General features: G+C 46.3%; 1 protein-coding gene across 1 annotated transcript; it reads left to right on the top strand.

Annotated features, from left to right (window-relative positions):
* Nucleotides 1-432: 432 nt before the first annotated feature.
* On the top strand, nucleotides 433-3,278 carry LOC119353163 (putative kinase-like protein TMKL1). The gene has a single exon (XM_037619751.1). The coding sequence runs from the start codon at nucleotides 1,052-1,054 to the stop codon at nucleotides 3,086-3,088; it is 2,037 nt and encodes a 678-aa protein (XP_037475648.1). The 5' UTR covers nucleotides 433-1,051; the 3' UTR covers nucleotides 3,089-3,278.
* Nucleotides 3,279-20,182: the final 16,904 nt, after the last annotated feature.

Below are 20,182 nucleotides of genomic sequence, written 5' to 3'. Positions count from 1 at the left end.
AGGATTCGATTGGTGTTTGTCTTCGTGGATCCGGTCTTCATTTGTCTATGTTTGTGTGTCTATGGATTGTTTATGTGGTGCGCTGGTCTTTTGAGGCTTTTTTGCATGGCTCCTGTAATGGAGAGGCGATGTTGACCGTGTTCGTAGTCGTCGCTAGATGGTCTATGGACATAGGTATAATTTTTATTACTCTTGAATTCCTGATGTTTTTTAACTGATATGATGGTTGATGAATAGATCATAAGTTTTTGTAAAATGAAGCTTGGATCGTAAGTTTTTTTTTTCTGCATTTGTAGTTTGTACTGTGTTAATTAATTGGCAAGCAGGAGCACGGGATGGAAGCACCGTGCAATTATGCGGTCGACACGGGAATCTTATCGTGGTCGGTTTGTTTGACTAATGGACAAGAGCAAGAACATAGATAGATCTTGATACAAGTAAATTACTCGCTTAAATCGGCGTGCGTGCGTGCACACTTGACTCTCGGCAACGTAGCTGCTGGATCACATGCTCCCATGCTCGTGTCGGAGCCACTCATGCATGTCTCGTCCTAACTAGCAATCCGTCCAGCGTAGTAGTACCACTACTACACGTGAGTCGAGTGTGATACTCGTACTGTTCCCCGGGCATTTCACACGCACGCACGAACGCAGCCGCGACTGTAGAGCGCGTAGCGGCTGCCGCCCACGCCCACGCCCTCTGCGCCTGCGATGCTGACTTTCGCCCCAAGGACGACCAAAGTGTGCCGTGGACGCCTCCGTTCCCATCACCGAAAAGAAAAGAAAAGAAAATTGTGCGTCTGTCAGTCAGCGCACTCAGCGCTCAGCAGGCCCGCTCGCCACTGGTGTGCGTGGAAAGCCAGAGCCAGCCCGCCGTCTAAAGCGAGAACATTCACAAGGACGAGACGAGACGAGACGACCGACCAAGCTGCTCTGCCTCGCTTTCTTCTTTCTTGCTCCACTCCACTTCACTTGCCCACTCCAGCTCCAGCTCCAGCTCCATTCAGATTCAGCTAGCCGCTAGCTAGCTCCCCCTGCACAGAGTTTGTACGATGCGCACCACAGCGCGCGCACTGCCGCGCTGCCTCCTCCCCCTCCTCTTCGCCGGCTTCTTCTTCCTGCTACGCTCCCCGTTACCCGTCCTCGCCGCTGGGGACGTCGCCCTCGTCATCGACAAGCTGAAGCCGGCGCTGCAGGGCGCGGCGGCCGCCAACGCGCAGCTCGCCACCTGGAACGCCTCCACGCCGCTCTGCCTCTGGCGCGGCCTCCGCTGGGCCACGCCCGCGGGCCGGCCGCTCCGCTGCGACGCCCCCGGCGCGCGGGCCAACCTCTCGCTCGCCGGGGACGCCGCTCTGCTCCTCACCTCCATTCGCCTCCCCGCCGCCGCGCTCGCCGGCCGCCTCCCGCAGGAGCTCGGCGCCTTCGCGGCACTCGAGACCGTCTACCTCGCCGCCAACTCGCTCTCCGGCGCCATCCCGCTCGAGCTCGGCAACGCGCCCGCGCTGGCCGAGCTCGACCTCGCCGGCAACGCCCTCTCCGGCGCGCTCCCGCCCTCCATCTGGAACCTCTGCGACCGCCTCGCCGAGCTCCGCCTCCATGGTAACGCTCTCACCGGAGCGATTCCCGCGCCGGCGGGGCCTAACGATACGTGCGACCGTCTCCGGATTCTTGACCTCGGCGCCAACCGCTTCTCCGGCGACTTCCCGGCGTTCCTGACGGGCTTCCGTGGCCTCCAGCGCCTCGACCTCGGCGGCAACCGCCTCGAGGGACCCATACCGGAGTCCCTCGCCGCGATGAGAGGCCTCCAGATGCTCAACCTCTCGTACAACAACTTCTCCGGTCAGACGCCCCCGGGCTTCGCGGCCTCGAGCTTCACCGCGGAGTCGTTCCTCGGAAACAGCCCGGCACTGTGCGGCCCGCCGTTACAGCAGCCGTGCGTGTCCCCTTCGGGCCTCAGCTCCGGCAGCGTCGCGGGGATGGTCATCGGCCTGATGGCCGGCGCCGTCGTGCTGGCGTCGGTGTGCATCGGGTGGGCGCAGGGGAGGTGGAGGAGGAACAGGGTGAGGCGAGCGGCGGAGGAGGGGGTGGAGACGGAGGAAGGCGGCGAGGGGAAGCTGGTGGTGTTCCAGGGCGGGGAGCACCTCACGCTGGAGGAGGTGCTGAATGCGACGGGGCAGGTGGTGGAGAAAGCGAACTATTGCACGGTGTACAAGGCGAAGCTGGCGGACGCCGGCGGCAGCATCGAGCTCCGGCTGCTGCGCGAGGGGAGCTGCAAGGACGCGGCGTCGTGCGGGCCGGCCGTGCGGCGCATCGGGCGCGCGCGGCACGAGAACCTGGTGCCGCTCCGGGCATTCTACCAGGGCCGGCGCGGCGAGAAGCTTCTCGTCTACGATTACTTCCCGCACCGGACGCTCCATGACCTCCTCCACGGCGGCGGTCTTGAGAGCAGGCCGGCGCTGACTTGGCCGCGGCGGCACAAGATCGCGCTGGGCGCGGCGCGCGCGCTGGCGTACCTGCACGAGAGCCGACACGGGGACGCGCCGGTGGTGCACGGCAACGTGCGGTCGTCGAACGTGCTGGTGGACGAGTACTTCGTGGCGAGGGTGACCGAGTACGCGGTGGTGGGCAGGCTGCTGGTGCCGTCGGCGGCGGAGGCCGTGCTGTCGGCGGCGAGGGCGGACGGGTACTGCGCGCCGGAGCTGCAGACGATGAAGCGGTGCGCGCCCCGGACGGACGTGTACGCGTTCGGGATACTGCTGCTGGAGCTGCTGATGGGGAGGAAGCCCTCCCCGGCGGCGAACGGGGGCGACGGCCTGCCGGCGCTGGTGAAGGCGGCGGTGCTGGAGGAGACGGCCGTGGAGGTGTTCGACCCGGAGGTGGCGAAGGGCGTGCGGAGCCCCGCGGAGGAGGGCCTGGTGCAGGCGCTGAAGCTGGCGATGGGCTGCTGCGCGCCGGTGGCGGCGGCGAGGCCGAGCATGGCGGAGGTGGCGCGGCAGCTCGAGGAGAGCCGGCCCAAGGCCAGCCGGTCGGCGCTGTACAGCCCCGCCGAGACGAGGAGCGAGGCCGGCACGCCGACGACCGCTGCGTAGCTGTATGGCTAGCTTTTACGATGCCCGGTGAATTGTCCATGATGCATGCTGGTCGATCGCCATGCCGACAACATTGATGGGTTTGTTTCTGCTTTGATGGATCAGTCAGGAATCCTAGGTGTTCCTACTTCAAGATGTGTAGGAGTACAACTCACAATTAATTAGAGAGAGAAATGCCGTGGCGTGGTTATGTTCGTGCATCGACCAATTGCGCCCGAGATCACTGCACTGGCCGACAGTGGTAGTAGATTCGTAGAATGAAATGAAACCTTTTTTCTTTTGACACAGAAAAAGTATGTTTCTGTTCCTCAAATTTACCGATAGTCTATACTCTCTTCGTCCGATGAAAAGCATACGTTTGACCTTAAAATATGTTTTAAAAAAGTGTACATCTATCTTACCAATGCACATTAAAGTAGAAAAAACTACTTCTCTCATCAGACGGTAATCAAGACCAATAGCATTCTATATATGGTCTCTTTAATTTTCCATGCACCTAGGTCTAGGGGTAGGATAATTAAAAAGAAGAGGATATGATAAAAGGAGAGAGATGGTGGCTTCCACCTTTTTTTCACGGGACCAAGGGAGTACTTAGTCTCTTAAAAAGTTGGAACCTGATAAATCCCGAACATTCGGATTTTAAGCATGTCATCTCAAATGTTTTTTCATGGCAATTTTAGTTGACGCTAGGTGGCAACTTTAGTTCTTAAAACATGACCACTTTGTCCCATTTTGTTTTTTTGTCAGAAAATTGTCATGTTCGCCAAACTCGCATGAACTAAAGTTGCCATGAAAAATGTTTGGATTGCCATGCTTAAAATTCAAACGTTCGGGATATATCATTTCCGTAAAAGTTTTCCCTACAATTAGTCGCCCATGTCTCAAAACTGAACAACTTTTGTCAAAAATCAGATTAGATTGGAAAAACTGGCCACGTGTCCACTTAAAATGACGTGAGCCTGGGCTGTCAGTTGCTTACCCCTTCACCTCTCTGGCTTACGGAAGGGGTCCATTGGCTGACTCCAGTCATCTTCAATCTCCAGCTCGGGGCACGGAACGGATGAGTTAAGGGTACCTGCATTACTCCGCTGCACGACAGCGCCCGTCGATGAAGATGTACTGACCGTCGCAGCTCACCGCATGCGGGGGAGGCGGGCTCGACACACAGTAGCCACGAAAAGAGGCAGCCCTGCACACAAGAGGTGTGGCTATGGCAGGGCATCGCCTGGCAAAGGCAAGCATCGCTTCCCCACTGAAACTGATGATGAGCGATTGTTTGGTCGGACCTCCTGGTGATATTGCCGTGAGGAATTGGAGGAGGATAGCCACAAGCACTCGCCATGGCTGGGGAATTGCCGATGGGTAATTTTGCTGGAGGGGAACAAGGGAAGCTTCCCTGCTAGATTCCTCTGACTAGGAGGTTGCTGGAGGATGTAGAGGAAGAATAGGAGGGTCAGTGGGTCACTACGGCTCAAGGTGGCTGGGAGGAATCATCTCTAGACCGTGTGCTAGGAGCAGAGGAGAAGGTGGTGCGCGACACCAGCCGCAAAGGGAGAATGGGAAGAAGTGCCCTCGTTGCAGGTGACTAAGGGGCAGCAGGAACACGGTGGTGCGGAGAGGCACACAACAAAGGTCGGGAGAGGTTGCTCGGGCGGCAGCCACATGATGCAGGCAAGATGCACAACAGGGGGATCTGGAGCTCGGGGAGAAAACCATAGACACGTGGCCGGTTTTCCTAGCAAATCTGATTTTGTATCCGGGTTTGAGACATGGGGACTAAATATCATCCAGAAAAAACTTGAGGGTCCAAATGTAGATTTTCGGTGAACTTGAGGGGCCAAAAACATACTTTTCTCTTTGGCAAATTACAGTTGTAGGTGTTTTTTTTGGACCGCACCTCCCATTTTCTATTACCCGACATAACAGAAATACAACCCTGGGCGGAAGATGTGCGAGGCGAGAAAGGTATATAGAAAGAGTTTGAGTATTGCCTATAGACAACAATGCTACATCCACCAAATATTATGTTTTTTTATGGAGTGATAGTGACTTGCCAGGTTGGATTGGATTAAGGGGGAAAGAGATGGGCCCCACCCACCATGAAATTCGGGGGGTGAGGATAATTTTGAGGAATGGCCCGTAATATTCCCGTAACAAGCCCATTAGTTTACCATTTTTTTATGCACACCCATAATCAGTTCGTGCATTACGGAGTGAAAACATGACATCACTATCAGATTTTGCAAAGTGCAATGACCAACATCCAAAATAAAAATGTGCTCTGTTGTTTAAAGTTGATTTTGAAAAAGACTATGACAATGTTAAATGGCTTTATGTTTTTGAAATGTTGAAAATTAAAGGAATTATTGGTAAATGGATTGATTGGATTATGGGGACCATCAGAGGGGGTAATATGCGTATTAAAGTAAATGATAATCTTGGACCATATTTTCGAACTCATAAAGGGTAAGGCAGGGGGTTCCTTGTCTCCTTTGATCTTTAATCTTGCAGCTGATGCACTGGCAATGCTTACGAATAATGCCAGGAAAAATGGTCTGATCAAAGGCCTGTTACATGATAATTTGGTGGGTGGTGTTAACATGCTGTAGTATGCAGATGACACCATTTTTCTTCCGTGAGGTGATTTTGATAGTGCACATAATTTGAAATAAATATTATGTTTGTTTGAGCAGATGTCTAGGCTGAAAATCAAGTTTCACAAAAGTGAATTGTTCTTGTTTGGAAAAGCCATTGATAAACAAGAGGGGTATTCTGAAATCTTTACTTGCCCTCCGGGGGAGCTCCCTTTGAAATACTTAGGCCTCCCCATAGATAAAAAAATAATTAGGAATAAACATTGGAAACCTCCAGAGGAAACAATAGAGAAGAAATGTGGTACATGTTAGGGGAGGTTTTTAGCTAGCGCTGGTAGGATTACTCTGATTCAATCCTCGCTGACTGGTATTCCCTATTACATGATGCCATTCTATGGATTGGCTGTTGGGGTGAATAAGAGAATGATTTTTTTAGGGCTAAGAGGAAATACCATCTAGTTAAATGGTCTGAAGTGTGTAAACCTAAAAACATGGGGGGTTGGGGATTCAAAATCTGGCTTTGATGAATAACGCCTTGTTATGTAAATGGTGGTGGAAAATTTACATTTCTCAGTCCCGGTCTGAGCTATTAAAACAGAAAGAGTTCTTCTTTTCTTTGTGTAGATTTATTGTGGGGAATGGGAGAAATGTCAAATTTTGGGAAGATTAGTGGTTGGGGCCAAAGTCTCTGAAAGATAGCTTTCCTAGGCTGTACAATATTTTTTTTGAAAAAAAAACAAATCAGTTGCTGATGTGCCCGGGGAGGGTTTAGACACATTCCGCTTTAGAAGAACCTTATATGGTGAGTCTTTGGAGCTATGGGAACACATCAAAGAGGCTTGTGGGGCATTTAGATTGAATGAACATTGACTGGAATGGAAAATACACTATGAAATCTTGCTACAGGTTTATGATACAAACTGGGATAGTTATCCACATAAATTATTGTGGAAAATCAAGATGCCCCCGCGCGTCAAAGTCTTTATGTGGCTAACCTTGAGGGGGATCATTCTTACTAAAGATAACTTGATTCATAGGGTTTGGATTAGAAATAATAGCTGCTCTTTTTGTGGGAGGGAAGAAAATATTAATCATCTCTTTTTTCATTGTTCTGTTGTGAGGATGTTGTGGATGGTTATGAAATGTGCTTTTAACATGCATGATATTCCTGATAACATACAACAGATGTTGGGAATATGGATAAATTTTTTAACAAAAATGATAGAGATCTTATGGCAGTTGGTGTTTCTGCTATAGTTTGGACTCTTTGGAAACTTAGAAATAAAGTGGTCTTTGAGAATAACAGGGTTTTCTGATCCCTGTGTTCCAGTTAATCTGATTGTGAAAATATTTACATGATTAAAATGTCTTGCAGAAAAACCCAGAAAGAATAAAGGAAATGACGGCGGGCGTAAGACAAGTTGAACAGGTCGCTGAGGAGGTCCTCAGAGTACACACGGCTAGAGAGCGGGGTTAGCAAGAATAGAAGGCCGAACATTTTTCAAATTCGTGAACATTTTTTTGAAATCCTGAACATTTTAAAATTCATGACAATCTTTTTGAAACTCATGAACATTTTTTTTGAATCGCTGAACATTTTTGAGTCAACGATTTTTTTGAAATTTGGGATTTTTTTGAAATTAACGATTGTTTTTTGACTTTCGCGAACATGTTTAAAAAAATCGTGAACATTTTCTGAACATGGGTACTTTTTCCTTTCACGATTTTTCTGTCATACTATGAACATTTTTTGAATAAGCAAGCATGTTTTACCATTCATGAATATTTTTGAAATCCACAAACAATTTTTAAATATATGATGTTTTTTATAATCACGAGCTTTTTATATTACGAACATTAAAAAAATCACATTTTTCGAAATTTTACAACCTTTTTTAATCCTGAATTATTTTATAGAAGAATAAAACAAAAACAAAAAGAAAAAGAAAAAAGAAAAAAGAAAAAATAATGGCGCATCCAGATCCGCAAATGAGCCGGCCCAAAGTGGTGCGCCGGTGGAAGGGAGGCCAGCTCGCAGGGTGCTAAATAGGAGGTCCCAATGGAGAATTTTTTTTGAGAAATACGTAGGTCCCAAAGGAGATAACGTGGACATGGTTGGCAGGTAGGCCAGTAGATGATGACAACGATGCGAGGCCACGTGGGCCAAACATCATGGGCATAGTCACACACTTGTCTCCGAACTGATAGATCATGAGAATGCACGCTGGAACACAGACCTCATTGAGCAAGTTTTCTTACCGTATGATGCAGCGGCCATATTGAGAAATCCTGTGTGTACTCGGGCCATGAATGATTTTTGCTCATGCGGTTTTTGAAAAGAATGGAATATTCTCAGTTCGGTCGGTGTATAGGATGATCGTGGAAACGAAAAAGAGGAGGGAGGATTGGTTGGAGGAGTGAGCTGGGTCCTCAAATAATTCTGAAAACGAGCGTTCCTGGAACACTTTGTGGAAAGTGACAGTCCCGGCAAAGCAAAATTCTTGTGGCGTTTGTCAAAAAATTCACTACCAACAAAGGATGTATGCAAGGACAGAAATATGCCGAATCACGAGGGGTGTTTTGCGCGCGGAGCACAAGACACTTGGAGACACAGTTTACTCGAGTGCAATATGGCGAGGTGTGTTTGGGCATTAGAGGACCATGACCTCCTGGAGCATATGATAGCCACGTCAGAACCTTCTGCCCGTGCTTGGTTATTCTCAATGATGGATGTGTTGAATCACGATGAGTTAACAAGGATGACAGCCATTTTATGGGCTATTTGGTATGCGAGGAGAAAACTCATTCACGAAGGTATAAACCAAAGTCCATATGCTATGCACAATTTCGTTATTAACTTCATAGCTGAATTGGATCAGTTGAGTGCGCGGCCAGAACCTCCACTACAGACGGTTCCTGCACAAGCAGACCAAAATTTCAAGTGGATCCCGCCAGTTCAGGGTTCCATAAAGATTAATGTTGACGTTGCAGTTTCCACCAACCATAATGTTGGTACGGCCGCTCCCGTGTGCGGGACAGTGATGGCGCTTATTTGGGCTCTTCCATGCTGGTCATTCACGGGTTTGTTGGATCCACCGATGCTAGAAGCTATTGCGTGCAGGGAAGGCCTTTGTTTGGCGCAAGATCTTGGGATGGTTCACCATGTCACTTCAGATTGCAAACAGGCAGTACATCATATACATCAGAGAGTTGAGGGGGACTACGGCATCATCATCAGAGAGATTTTAGATATTTCTCATTCCTTTGCATCTTGTAATTTCTTTTTTGAACCTCGAGCTGCGAATTATGAAGCTCACAGGCTAGCTAGGTTTGGTGTTTCTCTCGCGGTTGGGAGGGATCTTTGGCTGGGTACTCCTCATGACCCAGTTGTAATTCATGCAACCATTTTAGCTAATCAATAAAGCTTAGCAAGCTTTTCTCAAAAAAAAACTTGTCCGCGTATTTGTGCTTTTTTTAGAAACTTGTGTGCTTGCCCTTCCTTCTTTTCTCTTCCCCAAGCCCGCCCGGCCGCCCGCCCACCCAAATAGATGTTTCTTGTAATGTCGCGGTCCCTCTCGCTTCCTTCAAGTTTTACGGGTGGTCTGTTGGGTTAAAGACCTTTCGAAGAAACGAAGAAAATGTCTTATAAAACTATTATAGCTGCTTGAAATTTGCACTCATTCACAAAGAACATGCTAGCAGGTAAAAAGACCAACTCTCAAAAGTAAAACCATGATTTACATCATTTGTACACCATATCTTGCATGGTCAAAAACCAACTACCCGTTGTCCGGGTAAAAACAATATTTTTCTTTTTACAAAATATGTACATCACATAAAAACTATGTAATGTCAGATGGCGAGCACTAGACCCGGCATGGAGCGGCTCTTGGGCCTGGGCGATTGGCTCTCCCATATGGCCCACACCACGTCTTCCTTAGCCGTCTGGCCTAGATTCCTGACGGTGACAGACGTGTTGAAGTACTCACGGAAGTTGGTGATGATGCCGTCGCGGAGGCACCACGCGTGCACCCAGTAGTCGTGCTCGCCGGCCCACCCCTCCGCCACAACCCACTGGCCATCCATGGCGCTGCCGACCTCCGCAACCCGCATTGGCGTGAACCGAAACGCCACAGCACCCGCCGCCTCGCCGGTCAACAGGCGTCGCATATGTTGGCACCGGCGCGGCCCATGGAACCACCAGTCCAGGTCCGCTGCCAGCAGTGCTGTCACGGCCGCCGCGTCGCCACGGGCCAGGGAAGCGTACAGGGACTCTACCACCTCGCGGTTGGACTTGGACGGCGCGTGCTTGCCCATGGTTAACTACAGTGCGAGTGCAAACATGAAAAATGATGAGTAACCTAGTGTCCTGTACCTGAGATGAGAACTTGAGAGAGCTGAGTGTGTGTTGAAGAAGAAGGTAGGCATACGTATATATAGGCTGGTGTGTGCAACCTGACTGGCCGGCCGGGTAGTAGAGGGCATGAAATTACGTGTATACCCATTCTCTCGCTTTTATGCACGCACTGACGCACATGAACAATCTCTGGTTCGGTGATATCTATGAGTTGCTATTTGGTTTTTAATTTGCTGAACTGTAAGTCGTTCTCTCGATGGAGGACTGTGGGACGAGTACAGTATCAGAACGCCATATTTGATCTTCACAACCGAGCCATTTGCAGTTAATTATTCGGAATTTGATTTCAAAATTGTGCCAGCACGCAAGATGTAGTAAATGATGTGTATGTCTTGTACAATGCTATTCATAATTTTTATTGTATAGGCCTGTAAAAATATTTTGTTTTTGGTTTGGAGTGGAACACAAGACGCCTCGGGGCAGATATCCATGTCTGTCGTTTTCTTTTTGAATAGAAAAAGTAAATGTCCCTGTATATGTCTATACACTTCCAACTAAAGCATGGGAGATTAGGGGTAAGAATCACGGTACATTTGCACATGCCACGCATACACAATATATGCCTTTGTCACTTTCACTAATCTTTTTTTTTGGGGAAAACTTCCAATCTATTCATCTTCAATCATGGCAGTACAACGAATACCAGAAATAAAAATTACATCCAGATTCGTAGACAACCTAGCGACGACTACAAGCACCGAAGCGAGCCGAAGGCGCGCCGCCATCATCGCCCCTCCATCGCCGGAGCCGGGCACAACTTGTTGTAGTAGACAGTCGGGAAGTCATCGTGCTAAGGCCCCATAGGACCAGCACCCCAGAACAGCAACCGCCGCCGATGAAAAATAACGTAGATTGGAAGGATCCAAACCAAAGACACACGAATGTAGACGAACAACGACGAGATCCGAGCAAATCCACCAAAGATAGATCTGCCGAATACACACCTCCACACGCCCACCAACGATGCTAGACGCACCGCCGGAACGGGGGTTAGGCGGGGAGACCTTTATTCCATCTTCAGGGAGCTGCCGCCGTCTCGCCTTCCTGAGTAGGACACAAACCCTAACAAGATTGAAAAAAAAGACTAAAAACGGAGCCCTCCCGCCGGCACTTGCCAGGATCCACCGCGCCTTCATGGCCCTAGGGCCACCGGAGACGAGGCGGACCTGCGCCGGCGCCGGCGAAAGGCACGAACCCTAACTTTCTTTCTTGGAGGAGGAGGAGGAGGAGGAAGGTCGGCTTATCACTTTCACTAATCTGCATAGTAAAACAAACAAGTTAGACTCACCGTCTGTTCGAGTTAGGAATGGACAAAGTGGGATGTAATTGTCATGGACGAAGCAGTGAATACTACGATATTAAGGTATCTTCAACGACAACCTGCAAAAAAAAACCCTGCATCCGTCTGCAGACAGGAGGGGACCAGTCCGCGAACACGGATGCGGGAGGCATCTATCCAACGTTAGCCACATAAATTTCAAACCGCATTTTAACTAACCGGACGAAATTCATGCAAACCGACCGATATTCATCAAAATTTGGATAGAAAATAGCATGAATCATCCACACATAGAATGTAAACTAAGTCTAGTACAACAAGGTCTCGAATTCGACTAGATCCCGGATATCCAACAAGTTTTTCAACGGATCATGTCCTCCCGCACATACTCTCCTTTCAACTTCATCCAACAGTGTGTGCACGTAAATGGCCGTCCCGTTGACCTGTGGTACAGCACGGCGACACATGCGGGTTACATATAATGTGTAGATCAACATTGACTGAATGAATCAATCAACAAGGTTAGCAAGAGGAAGTAAAATTTACCATCTCCTCCGCGTGCAATGGCCACCTTGCCTCGAGCTGACTGACCAAGTTGCAGAACTTGATGACGCTGACCTGGATAGCGTGCCAGTGATAAGACAATACGACATGACGTTGCATGGTCGCATGATGTACACGTTGTACGAAAATATATATCAGAGCACATGCACCCAGGCCCTTTCTATCTAGCCATCCATTTCCTGCTTTAAAATTCGCACAAATACATTTCTCTTTTTTGTTTCTCCCACATAGAACATATCTTGAAGTTCAAATCTATGCAGCGTGGCAAAGCTTTCTAAGTAGAATCTAGGATAAATCTTTCAGATTTTTTTTGTCAAATATAAATATACAAAACATGTATTGTTTGATTAAAAAATCATATTTTTAGTATTTATGTCGGACAAAAAATTCTGAAAGATCTATCCTAGATTCTAGTTAGAAAGCTTTGCCACGCTGCATATGTTTGAACTTCAAGATATGTTCTACGTGGGAGAAACAAAAAAGAGAAAATTTCATATAGAAAGTTAGTTGTGTCGTACGGATCTTACAGCAATTATGAAGAGCTAGGATAGCAGGGCCTGGGTGCAAGTGCTCTAAAAATCCATGTCCACAAATTGTAGGGCGCAATGTGCTTTCCCGCGTGAAACTTTTCATGCACTTGCTCCCAGAAGGGCGGTCCTCTGGTCCTCCTATGAAATCCACGGATACAGCCAGCCACGCATCGGACAAAACTCATCCTCCATGGTCGAGTAGCACACCATCTTTTGTACTCTAAAAAACGACATAGCATTTGAATATAAGCTCAATGACATTTGACCGAACACCTGCCGGGCGTGGTGTCTGCCACGGAGGTCGTTGACAGGGGGCAGATCGTACCTGGGTACAAACGGCTCCAGGGCTGAAAGCTCCGTCGGAATGGCGAGCGGGTGTGTTGGTGCTGGTTGCGGACGTCCGACAATGCCTCTATGGCGGTCAGAGACGAACAACAGCGGCGGCGAAGGTGCAGGGTGCGGATGCAAAGCAAGGGGGAGAAGGGGCAGAGTGGAAGGCAATGGGACCGGGAGGAGGGATTGGGTGGGCCGGGGGTGTTGGAGTCCTACGTTTCGGGTGTTCGGACGCCCGCAAACCTCCCACACTTTTGTTTTCAATATGTGGTTGAAATCGCGTCCGGACCATCCCACGGACCGATACATATCGACATTGGATGGCTTCCGCGGTCCAGATGATTGCGGGAGGTTTACGGGTCCGCCTTGGAGATGCCCTTAGTAGTTATGGGGTGATGCCATGCCAGGTTACCACCATCTCCCCCACCCCTCCCCATAAAGTTTCATTGAAATAAGAATACGCCGATAGCAAGGAATGCTTGGTTTGTTCGATGAAAATTGAGCGAGAACATGTATTTTTTTTAGAAAAGAGGGACATCCCCGGCCTCTGCATCAGAGTGATGCATACGGCCACCTTTATTAGCAATCAAATAGGTTCAACAATAGTCTTAAAGTCTCAAACAAAAGCTGCTCACAAAGAGCTGGGGAACAAAAATAAAAGCCACAAGTGGCTGGCAAAAGAGAGATAGGAAAACTAATTGCCTATCCTATTACATGACCGCCATCCAAACCGGCTGAAAATATCCCGCGCTACCATCTCCCAACAGATAGATCCAGTAACCAAACGCTCCATGGCCTCCGTCCAAGTGAGTAACGACCACATACGGATCAACGCAGTGGCCCGGAAGATAACCTGCAAAAAGTGAGTATTTGTTGTTCTGTTAAAGACCAAATCATTTATGCAATTCCAGATAGCCCATAATAAAGCACATACTCCTACACGAATGTGTCTTGTAGTTTGGGACTCAATCCCATCCAACCACGTCCCAAATAATGTGTTAATATTATTCGGATGGGTAATATTGAAGGCTATGTTAACTGATTGCCAAAGAATCTTTGCCAAAGGACAATCGAGAAAGAGGTGTTTGATTGTTTCATCCCTGTCACAAAAGCTACATCGAGAGGATCCAATCCAGTTGCGTATAATCAAGTTATCCTTAGTTAAAATGACTTGTTTGTGTACAAACCACATAAACACTTTAACTCTCAAGGGAACTTTGACATGCCAAACATGTTTCGAAGTATGAATAGAACTAGAATTAATAACATCCAAATACATGGATTTAACCGTAAATTCTCTATTCCTAGTAAGCTTCCAACACAACTGATCCAGACGTTGAGAAAGTTGAACATCCATCAATCTTCTCACAAGATGGAGCCAAGATTCCCAACGGTTACCGGCTAACGCTCTCCTGAAGCTGATATTTAGAGGCGTGGACTGACATACTGACTCAATGGTTGCATCTCTTCGTTGAACAATACTATAGAGAGAAGGATACTGAAGCGCGAGAGGCGTGTCCCCTAGCCAAGTATCCTCCCAGAATCTCGTAGAAGTACCGTTAACGACAACAAACTTGGTCCGATTAAGAAAGACCGATTTAACTCTCATCAGTCCTTTCCAAAAAGGCGAATCCATCGGCCTCACTATCACCTAGGGTAAAGTTTTGGATTGAAGGTACTTATTACGCAGAATCTGTGCCCATGTGGCCTCGGTCTCTCGAGAAAGCTTATACAACCATTTGCTAAGAAGACATTTGTTCTTCACCTCAAGATTTTCGATACCTAGACCCCCTTGGTCCTTCGGTCGACAAATAATGTCCCATTTAGCTAGTCTATACTTCCTCTTCAGCTCATCACTTTGCCATAAGAAACGGGATCGATAGAAATCAAGTCTTTTCCGAACTCCCACTGGTACCTCGAAAAAAGACAAAAGAAACATGGGCATACTTGTGAGAACCGAATTAATGAGAATTAAACGGCCTATATACGACATCAATTGCCCTTCCATCAGCCCAATTTCTTCTCAAATCGATCCTCAATGCACTTCCATTCTCTATTTGTTAGCTTACGATGATGAATGGGTATACCTAAATACGTGAAAGGTAAAGCCCCAAATTCACAACCAAACAATTGCTTATATGCCTCTTGTTCCTCATTAGCTCTTCCAAAACAGAACAATTCTCTCTTGTGGAAATTGATTTTTAGTCCGGTCAATTGTTCAAATAAGCATAACACCAGCTTCATGTTTCTCGCTTTTGCCAAGTCATGGTCCATAAAGATGATTGTATCATCTGCGTACTATAGGACAGATACACCTCCATCAACTAGATGAGGTACCAAACTACCTACTTGGCCAACATCCTTAGCCCTCCCTATTAGAATTGTCAACATGTCGACTACAATGTTGAATAGAATATGTGACATTGGATCTCCTTGTCTCAAGCCCTTATGTGTTTGGAAATAGCGACCTATATCATCATTCACTTTAATTCCAACACTTCCTTTTTGCGTGAAAGATTCTACATGTTGTCTCCAGGCTTGATCAAAACCTTTCATCCTCAACGCTTGTTGGAGGAATGGCCATTTGACTTTGTCGTAGGCTTTTTCGAAATCCACTTTGAAAACAACCCCATCTAGTTTTTTCTTATGGATTTCATGGAGCGTTTAATGCAGAACCACCACCCCTTCAAGGATGTTTCGGTCTGGCATGAAAGCAGTTTGGGACGGCTGCACCACAAAATGCGTAATCTGCGTGAGTCTATTTGTCCCAACCTTGGTGAAAATTTTGAAACTTACATTCAGAAGACAGATAGGCCTGAACTGCTCAATTCGCACCGCCTCTGTTTTCTTAGGAAGCAAAGTAATGGTTCCAAAATTCAGATGAAATAAGTGAAGCTGTCCAGCGAATAAATCCTGGAACATCGGAAGCAAATCCCCTTTAACAATGTGCCAGCACCTTTTATAAAACTCCGCTGGAAATCCATCCGGCCCCCGAGCTTTATTATTCTTCATCTGAGAAATAGCTTTAAACACCTCTTTCTCCGAGAACGGAGCAGTTAAAATATCGTTTGAAGCAAGCTGAGGGACATCTTCAATCCACAACTCATCCAGAGATACGAAATTATCCTCCGGAGGCCCAAAAAGCTGCTTATAATAATTAGTGATGTATAATTTTAGATTCTCCTGTCCTACAATAGTCCCTTCGTCTTGCTCAAGCTGAAAGATCCTTTTCTTTCTATGCTTGCCGTTTGTGATCATATGAAAGAATTGAGTGTTGGCGTCCCCCTGGACCACTTTGCGAACCTTCGCCCGCAATGCCCACTTCAATTCCTCTTCTCGCAAGAGCTCTTTCAATCTCATCTCCGCATCTAATTTAACATGAAGTTCTGTTGAATCTAGGACAATGGACTCGACTTTTACATCTAAGGCCTGAATAAGGGTAAGGAGCCTTTCCTTTTCAACCTTATAAATCCCACTGAGATGCTTAGCCCACCCACGCAAGAAACTTCGCAAGTGACATATCTTATTCTGCCATCTCTCAATTGAAGTCCTTCCTTCTGAATCTTTAGCCCATTCCCTGGCTATAAGATCAAAAAAGCCTTCTCTCTCAAACCACGCTAATTCGAAAGAGAAGGTATTCTTATTCCCCACGTGTGTTGCCTCACCAGAGTCAACCAGTAAAGGGGTGTGGTCCGAGATTCCGCGCGATAATGCCTGGACGGTAGCCAGAGGAAACTTCTGTTCCCAGTCAGCGCTCGCGAGGACACGGTCTAGCTTCTTGATACGTCTCCAACATATCTATAATTTTTTATTGTTCCATGCTATATTATATTCTGTTTTGTACATTATTGGGCTTTATTATACACTTTTATATATCTTTTGGGACTAACCTATTAACCGGAGGCCCAGCCCAGAATTGCTGTTTTTTGTCCGTTTCAGTGTTTCGCAGAAAAAGAATATCAAATGGAGTCCAAACGGAACGAAACCTTCGGGAACGTGATTTTCAGAACGAACGTGACCCAGAGGACTTGGAGTCCATGCAAAGCAACTAACGAGGAAGGCACGAGGTAGGGGGGCGCGCCTCCCCCCCCCCCCCAGGCGCGCCCTCCACCCTCGTGGGCCCCATGTTACTCCACCGACGTACTTCTTCCTCCTATATATACCTACGTACCCCCAAACTACCAGATACGGAGCCAAAAACCTAATCCACCGCCGCAACTTTCTGTACCCAAGAGATCCCATCTCGGGGCCTTTTCCGGAGCTCCGCCGGAGGGGCCATTGATCACGGAGGGCCTCTACATCATCTCCAAGGCCTCTCTGATGAAGTGTGAGTAGTTTACCTCAGACCTTCGGGTCCATAGTTATTAGCTAGATGGCTTCTTCTCTCTTTTTGGATCTCAATACAATGTTCTCCCCCTCTCTTGTGGAGATCTATTTGATGTAATCTTCTTTTGCGGTGTGTTTGTCGAGATCCGATGAATTGTGGGTTTATGATCAAGATTATCTATGAACAATATTTGAATCTCATCTGAATTCTTTTATGTATGATTGGTTATCTTTGCAAGTCTCTTCGAATTATTAGTTTTGTTTGGCCTACTAGATTGATCTTTCTTGCAATGAGAGAAGTGCTTAGCTTTGGGTTCAATCTTGCGGTGTCCTTTCCCAGTGACAGTAGGGGCAGCAAGTCACGTATTGTATTGTTGCCATCAAGGATAAAAAGATGGGGTTTATATCATATTGCATGAGTTTATCCCTCTACATCATGTCATCTTTCTTAATGCATTACTCTGTTCTTCATGAACTTAATACTCTAGATGCATGCTGGATAGCGGTCGATGTGTGGAGTAATAGTAGTAGATGCAGAATCGTTTCAGTCTACTTGTCTCGTACGTGATGCCTATATATATGATCATACCTAGATATTCTCATAACTATGCTCAATTCTATCAATTGCTCGACAGTAACTTGTTTACCCATCGCAAATACTTATGCTATCTTGAGAGAAGCCACTAGTGAAACCTATGGCCCCCGGGTCTATTTTCCATCATATTAATCTTCCAATACTTTGCTATTTCTATTGCCTTTTATTTACTTTGCATCTTTATCACAAAAATACCAAAAATATTATCTTATCATCTCTATCAGATCTCACTCTCGTAAGTGACCGTGAAGGGATTGACAACCCCTTTATCGCGTTGGTTGCGAGGTTCTTGTTTGTTTGTGTAGGTGTGAGGGACTCGTGCGTGGCCTCCTACTGGATTGATACCTTGGTTCTCAAAAACTGAGGGAAATACTTACGCTGCTTTACTGCATCACCCTTTCCTCTTCAAGGGAAAACCAACGCAGTGCTCAAGAGCTAGCAAGAAGGATTTCTGGCGCCGTTGCCGGGGAGTCTACGCAAAATTCAAGCCATACCAAGTACCCATCACAAACTCATCTCCCTCGCATTACATTATTTGCCATTTGCCTCTCGTTTTCCTCTCCCCCACTTCACCCTTGCCGTTTTATTAGCCCTCTTTCCGTTCGCTTCTTTTTTGTTTGCTCATCGTTATGACTAGTCCTTTATCTTCTCCGTTGTCTCCCGAGAATGAAGTTCTTAATTTTAAGCAAAGGGAGGGAGAAAATCTAAAAAATGCTTGGTATAGAATTTGCAATGCTCAAAATAGATCTACCAGGAATCAATCTACTTCTGTTCTTCTTCGCAATTTTTACGTAGGTGCCACCCCTTGGTACAGATATATCCTTGACACCATTACCGGAGGGAATTTCTTGGGTAGCCATACTTTTGATTCTTATAATGCCATGATAGATTTGTTTGGCTCACCACCTCTTTTGGTTAATGGTACTATGTTAACTTTGGAGCATGTAATGCAAAGACTTGAAATTATTGAAAATAAAGTTACTACCGTAGAGTTAATTGAAATTTTGGATAAAAAGACCCACAACCAAATCACCCAATATGGATCTAAAGTAGGAGTCACTTTGAAAAATATTAAAGAGAAGGAACCCATAGTTAATGAAAGAATAAATCAGGATTCCACTAGAATTGATAAACTAGAGGGTATCATTACCAATTTGGGAACCACTTTTTCTTCCGTAAAGAACACTCCTAGTCCTCCAACTAAAATTGCCAAGTTTATGTATGTTCCTAAAAATAAGGGTGAATCCTCTAGTAAGGAAGCTGCGGATCTCAAATCTATAAGTATTCATCCCAATATTTTTGCTACCATTAAGGAACCATTTGCTACGAATGATTTTCTCGGTTATGTGCCTAGATTTTTGATAATTAATAAAAAGAAATAATCTCCTAAGAATGATAGATGCCTCATTGAAAAATTACCTACCAACGATGACACTTAGATCTATCCTTGCTTTTATGCCTAGCTAGGGGCGTTAAACGATAGCGCTTGTTGGGAGGCAACCCAATTTTATTTTAGTTTTTCACTTTTTGCTTCTGTTTAGGAATAAATAATATGTCTAGCCTCTGGTTAGATTCGTTTTTGTGTTTTAATTAGCGTTTGTGCCAAGTAAAACCGTTAAGATAACCTACGGTAATAGTTATTTGATTCTGCTACAGAAAACAGAAACTTTGCGTGCACGAGATTAGTTTTCATAAATCACAGAAACGTGATTTTTAGTTGATTCTTTTTGCTTTAGATCAATAAACAAATTATCTAGAACTTCCTAATTTGGTTGAATTTTTCACGCTCCAGAAGTTTGCGTTAGTTATAGATTACTACAGACTGTTCTGTTTTTGACAGATTCTGTTTTTCGTGTGTTGTTTGCTTATTTTGATGATTCTATGGCTAGTAAAATAGTTTATGAACCACAGGGAAGTTGGAATACAGTAAGTTTAACACCAATATAAATAAATAATTAGTTCATTACAGTACCTTGAAGTGGTTTTTTGTTTTCTTTCGCTAACGGAGCTTATGAGATTTTCTGTTGAGTTTTGTGTTGTGAAGTTTTCAAGTTTTGGGTAACAGATTTGATAAATTATGGAACAAGGAGTGGCAAGAGCCAAAGCTTGGGGATGCCCATGGCACCCCAAGATAATCTAAGGACACCTAAAAGCCAAAGCTTGGGGATGCCCCGGAAGGCATCCCCTCTTTCGTCTACTTCCATCGGTAACTTTACTTGGAGCTATATTTTTATTCACCACATGATATGTGTTTTGCTTGGAGCGTCTTGTATTATTTGAGTATTTGCCTTTTAGTTTACCACAATCATCCTTGCTGTACACACCTTCTGAGAGAGAGACACATGATTCAGAATTTATTAGAATACTCTATGTGCTTCACTTATATCTTTTGAGCTATATAGTTTTTGCTCTAGTGCTTCACTTATATCTTTCAGAGCACGGTGGTGGATTTGTTT

Source organism: Triticum dicoccoides, chromosome 2A (assembly GCF_002162155.2).
Source record: "Triticum dicoccoides isolate Atlit2015 ecotype Zavitan chromosome 2A, WEW_v2.0, whole genome shotgun sequence".
Taxonomy (NCBI): Eukaryota; Viridiplantae; Streptophyta; class Magnoliopsida; order Poales; family Poaceae; genus Triticum; species Triticum dicoccoides.
Note: the sequence above shows the minus strand (reverse complement) of the source record. Positions and strands in the feature narration are given on the sequence as shown.

What these genes read in the sequence shown, in the direction of transcription:
- LOC119353163 (XM_037619751.1), top strand. Translation starts at nt 1,052, where the DNA reads ATGCGCACCACAGCGCGCGCACTGCCGCGCTGCCTCCTCCCCCTCCTC.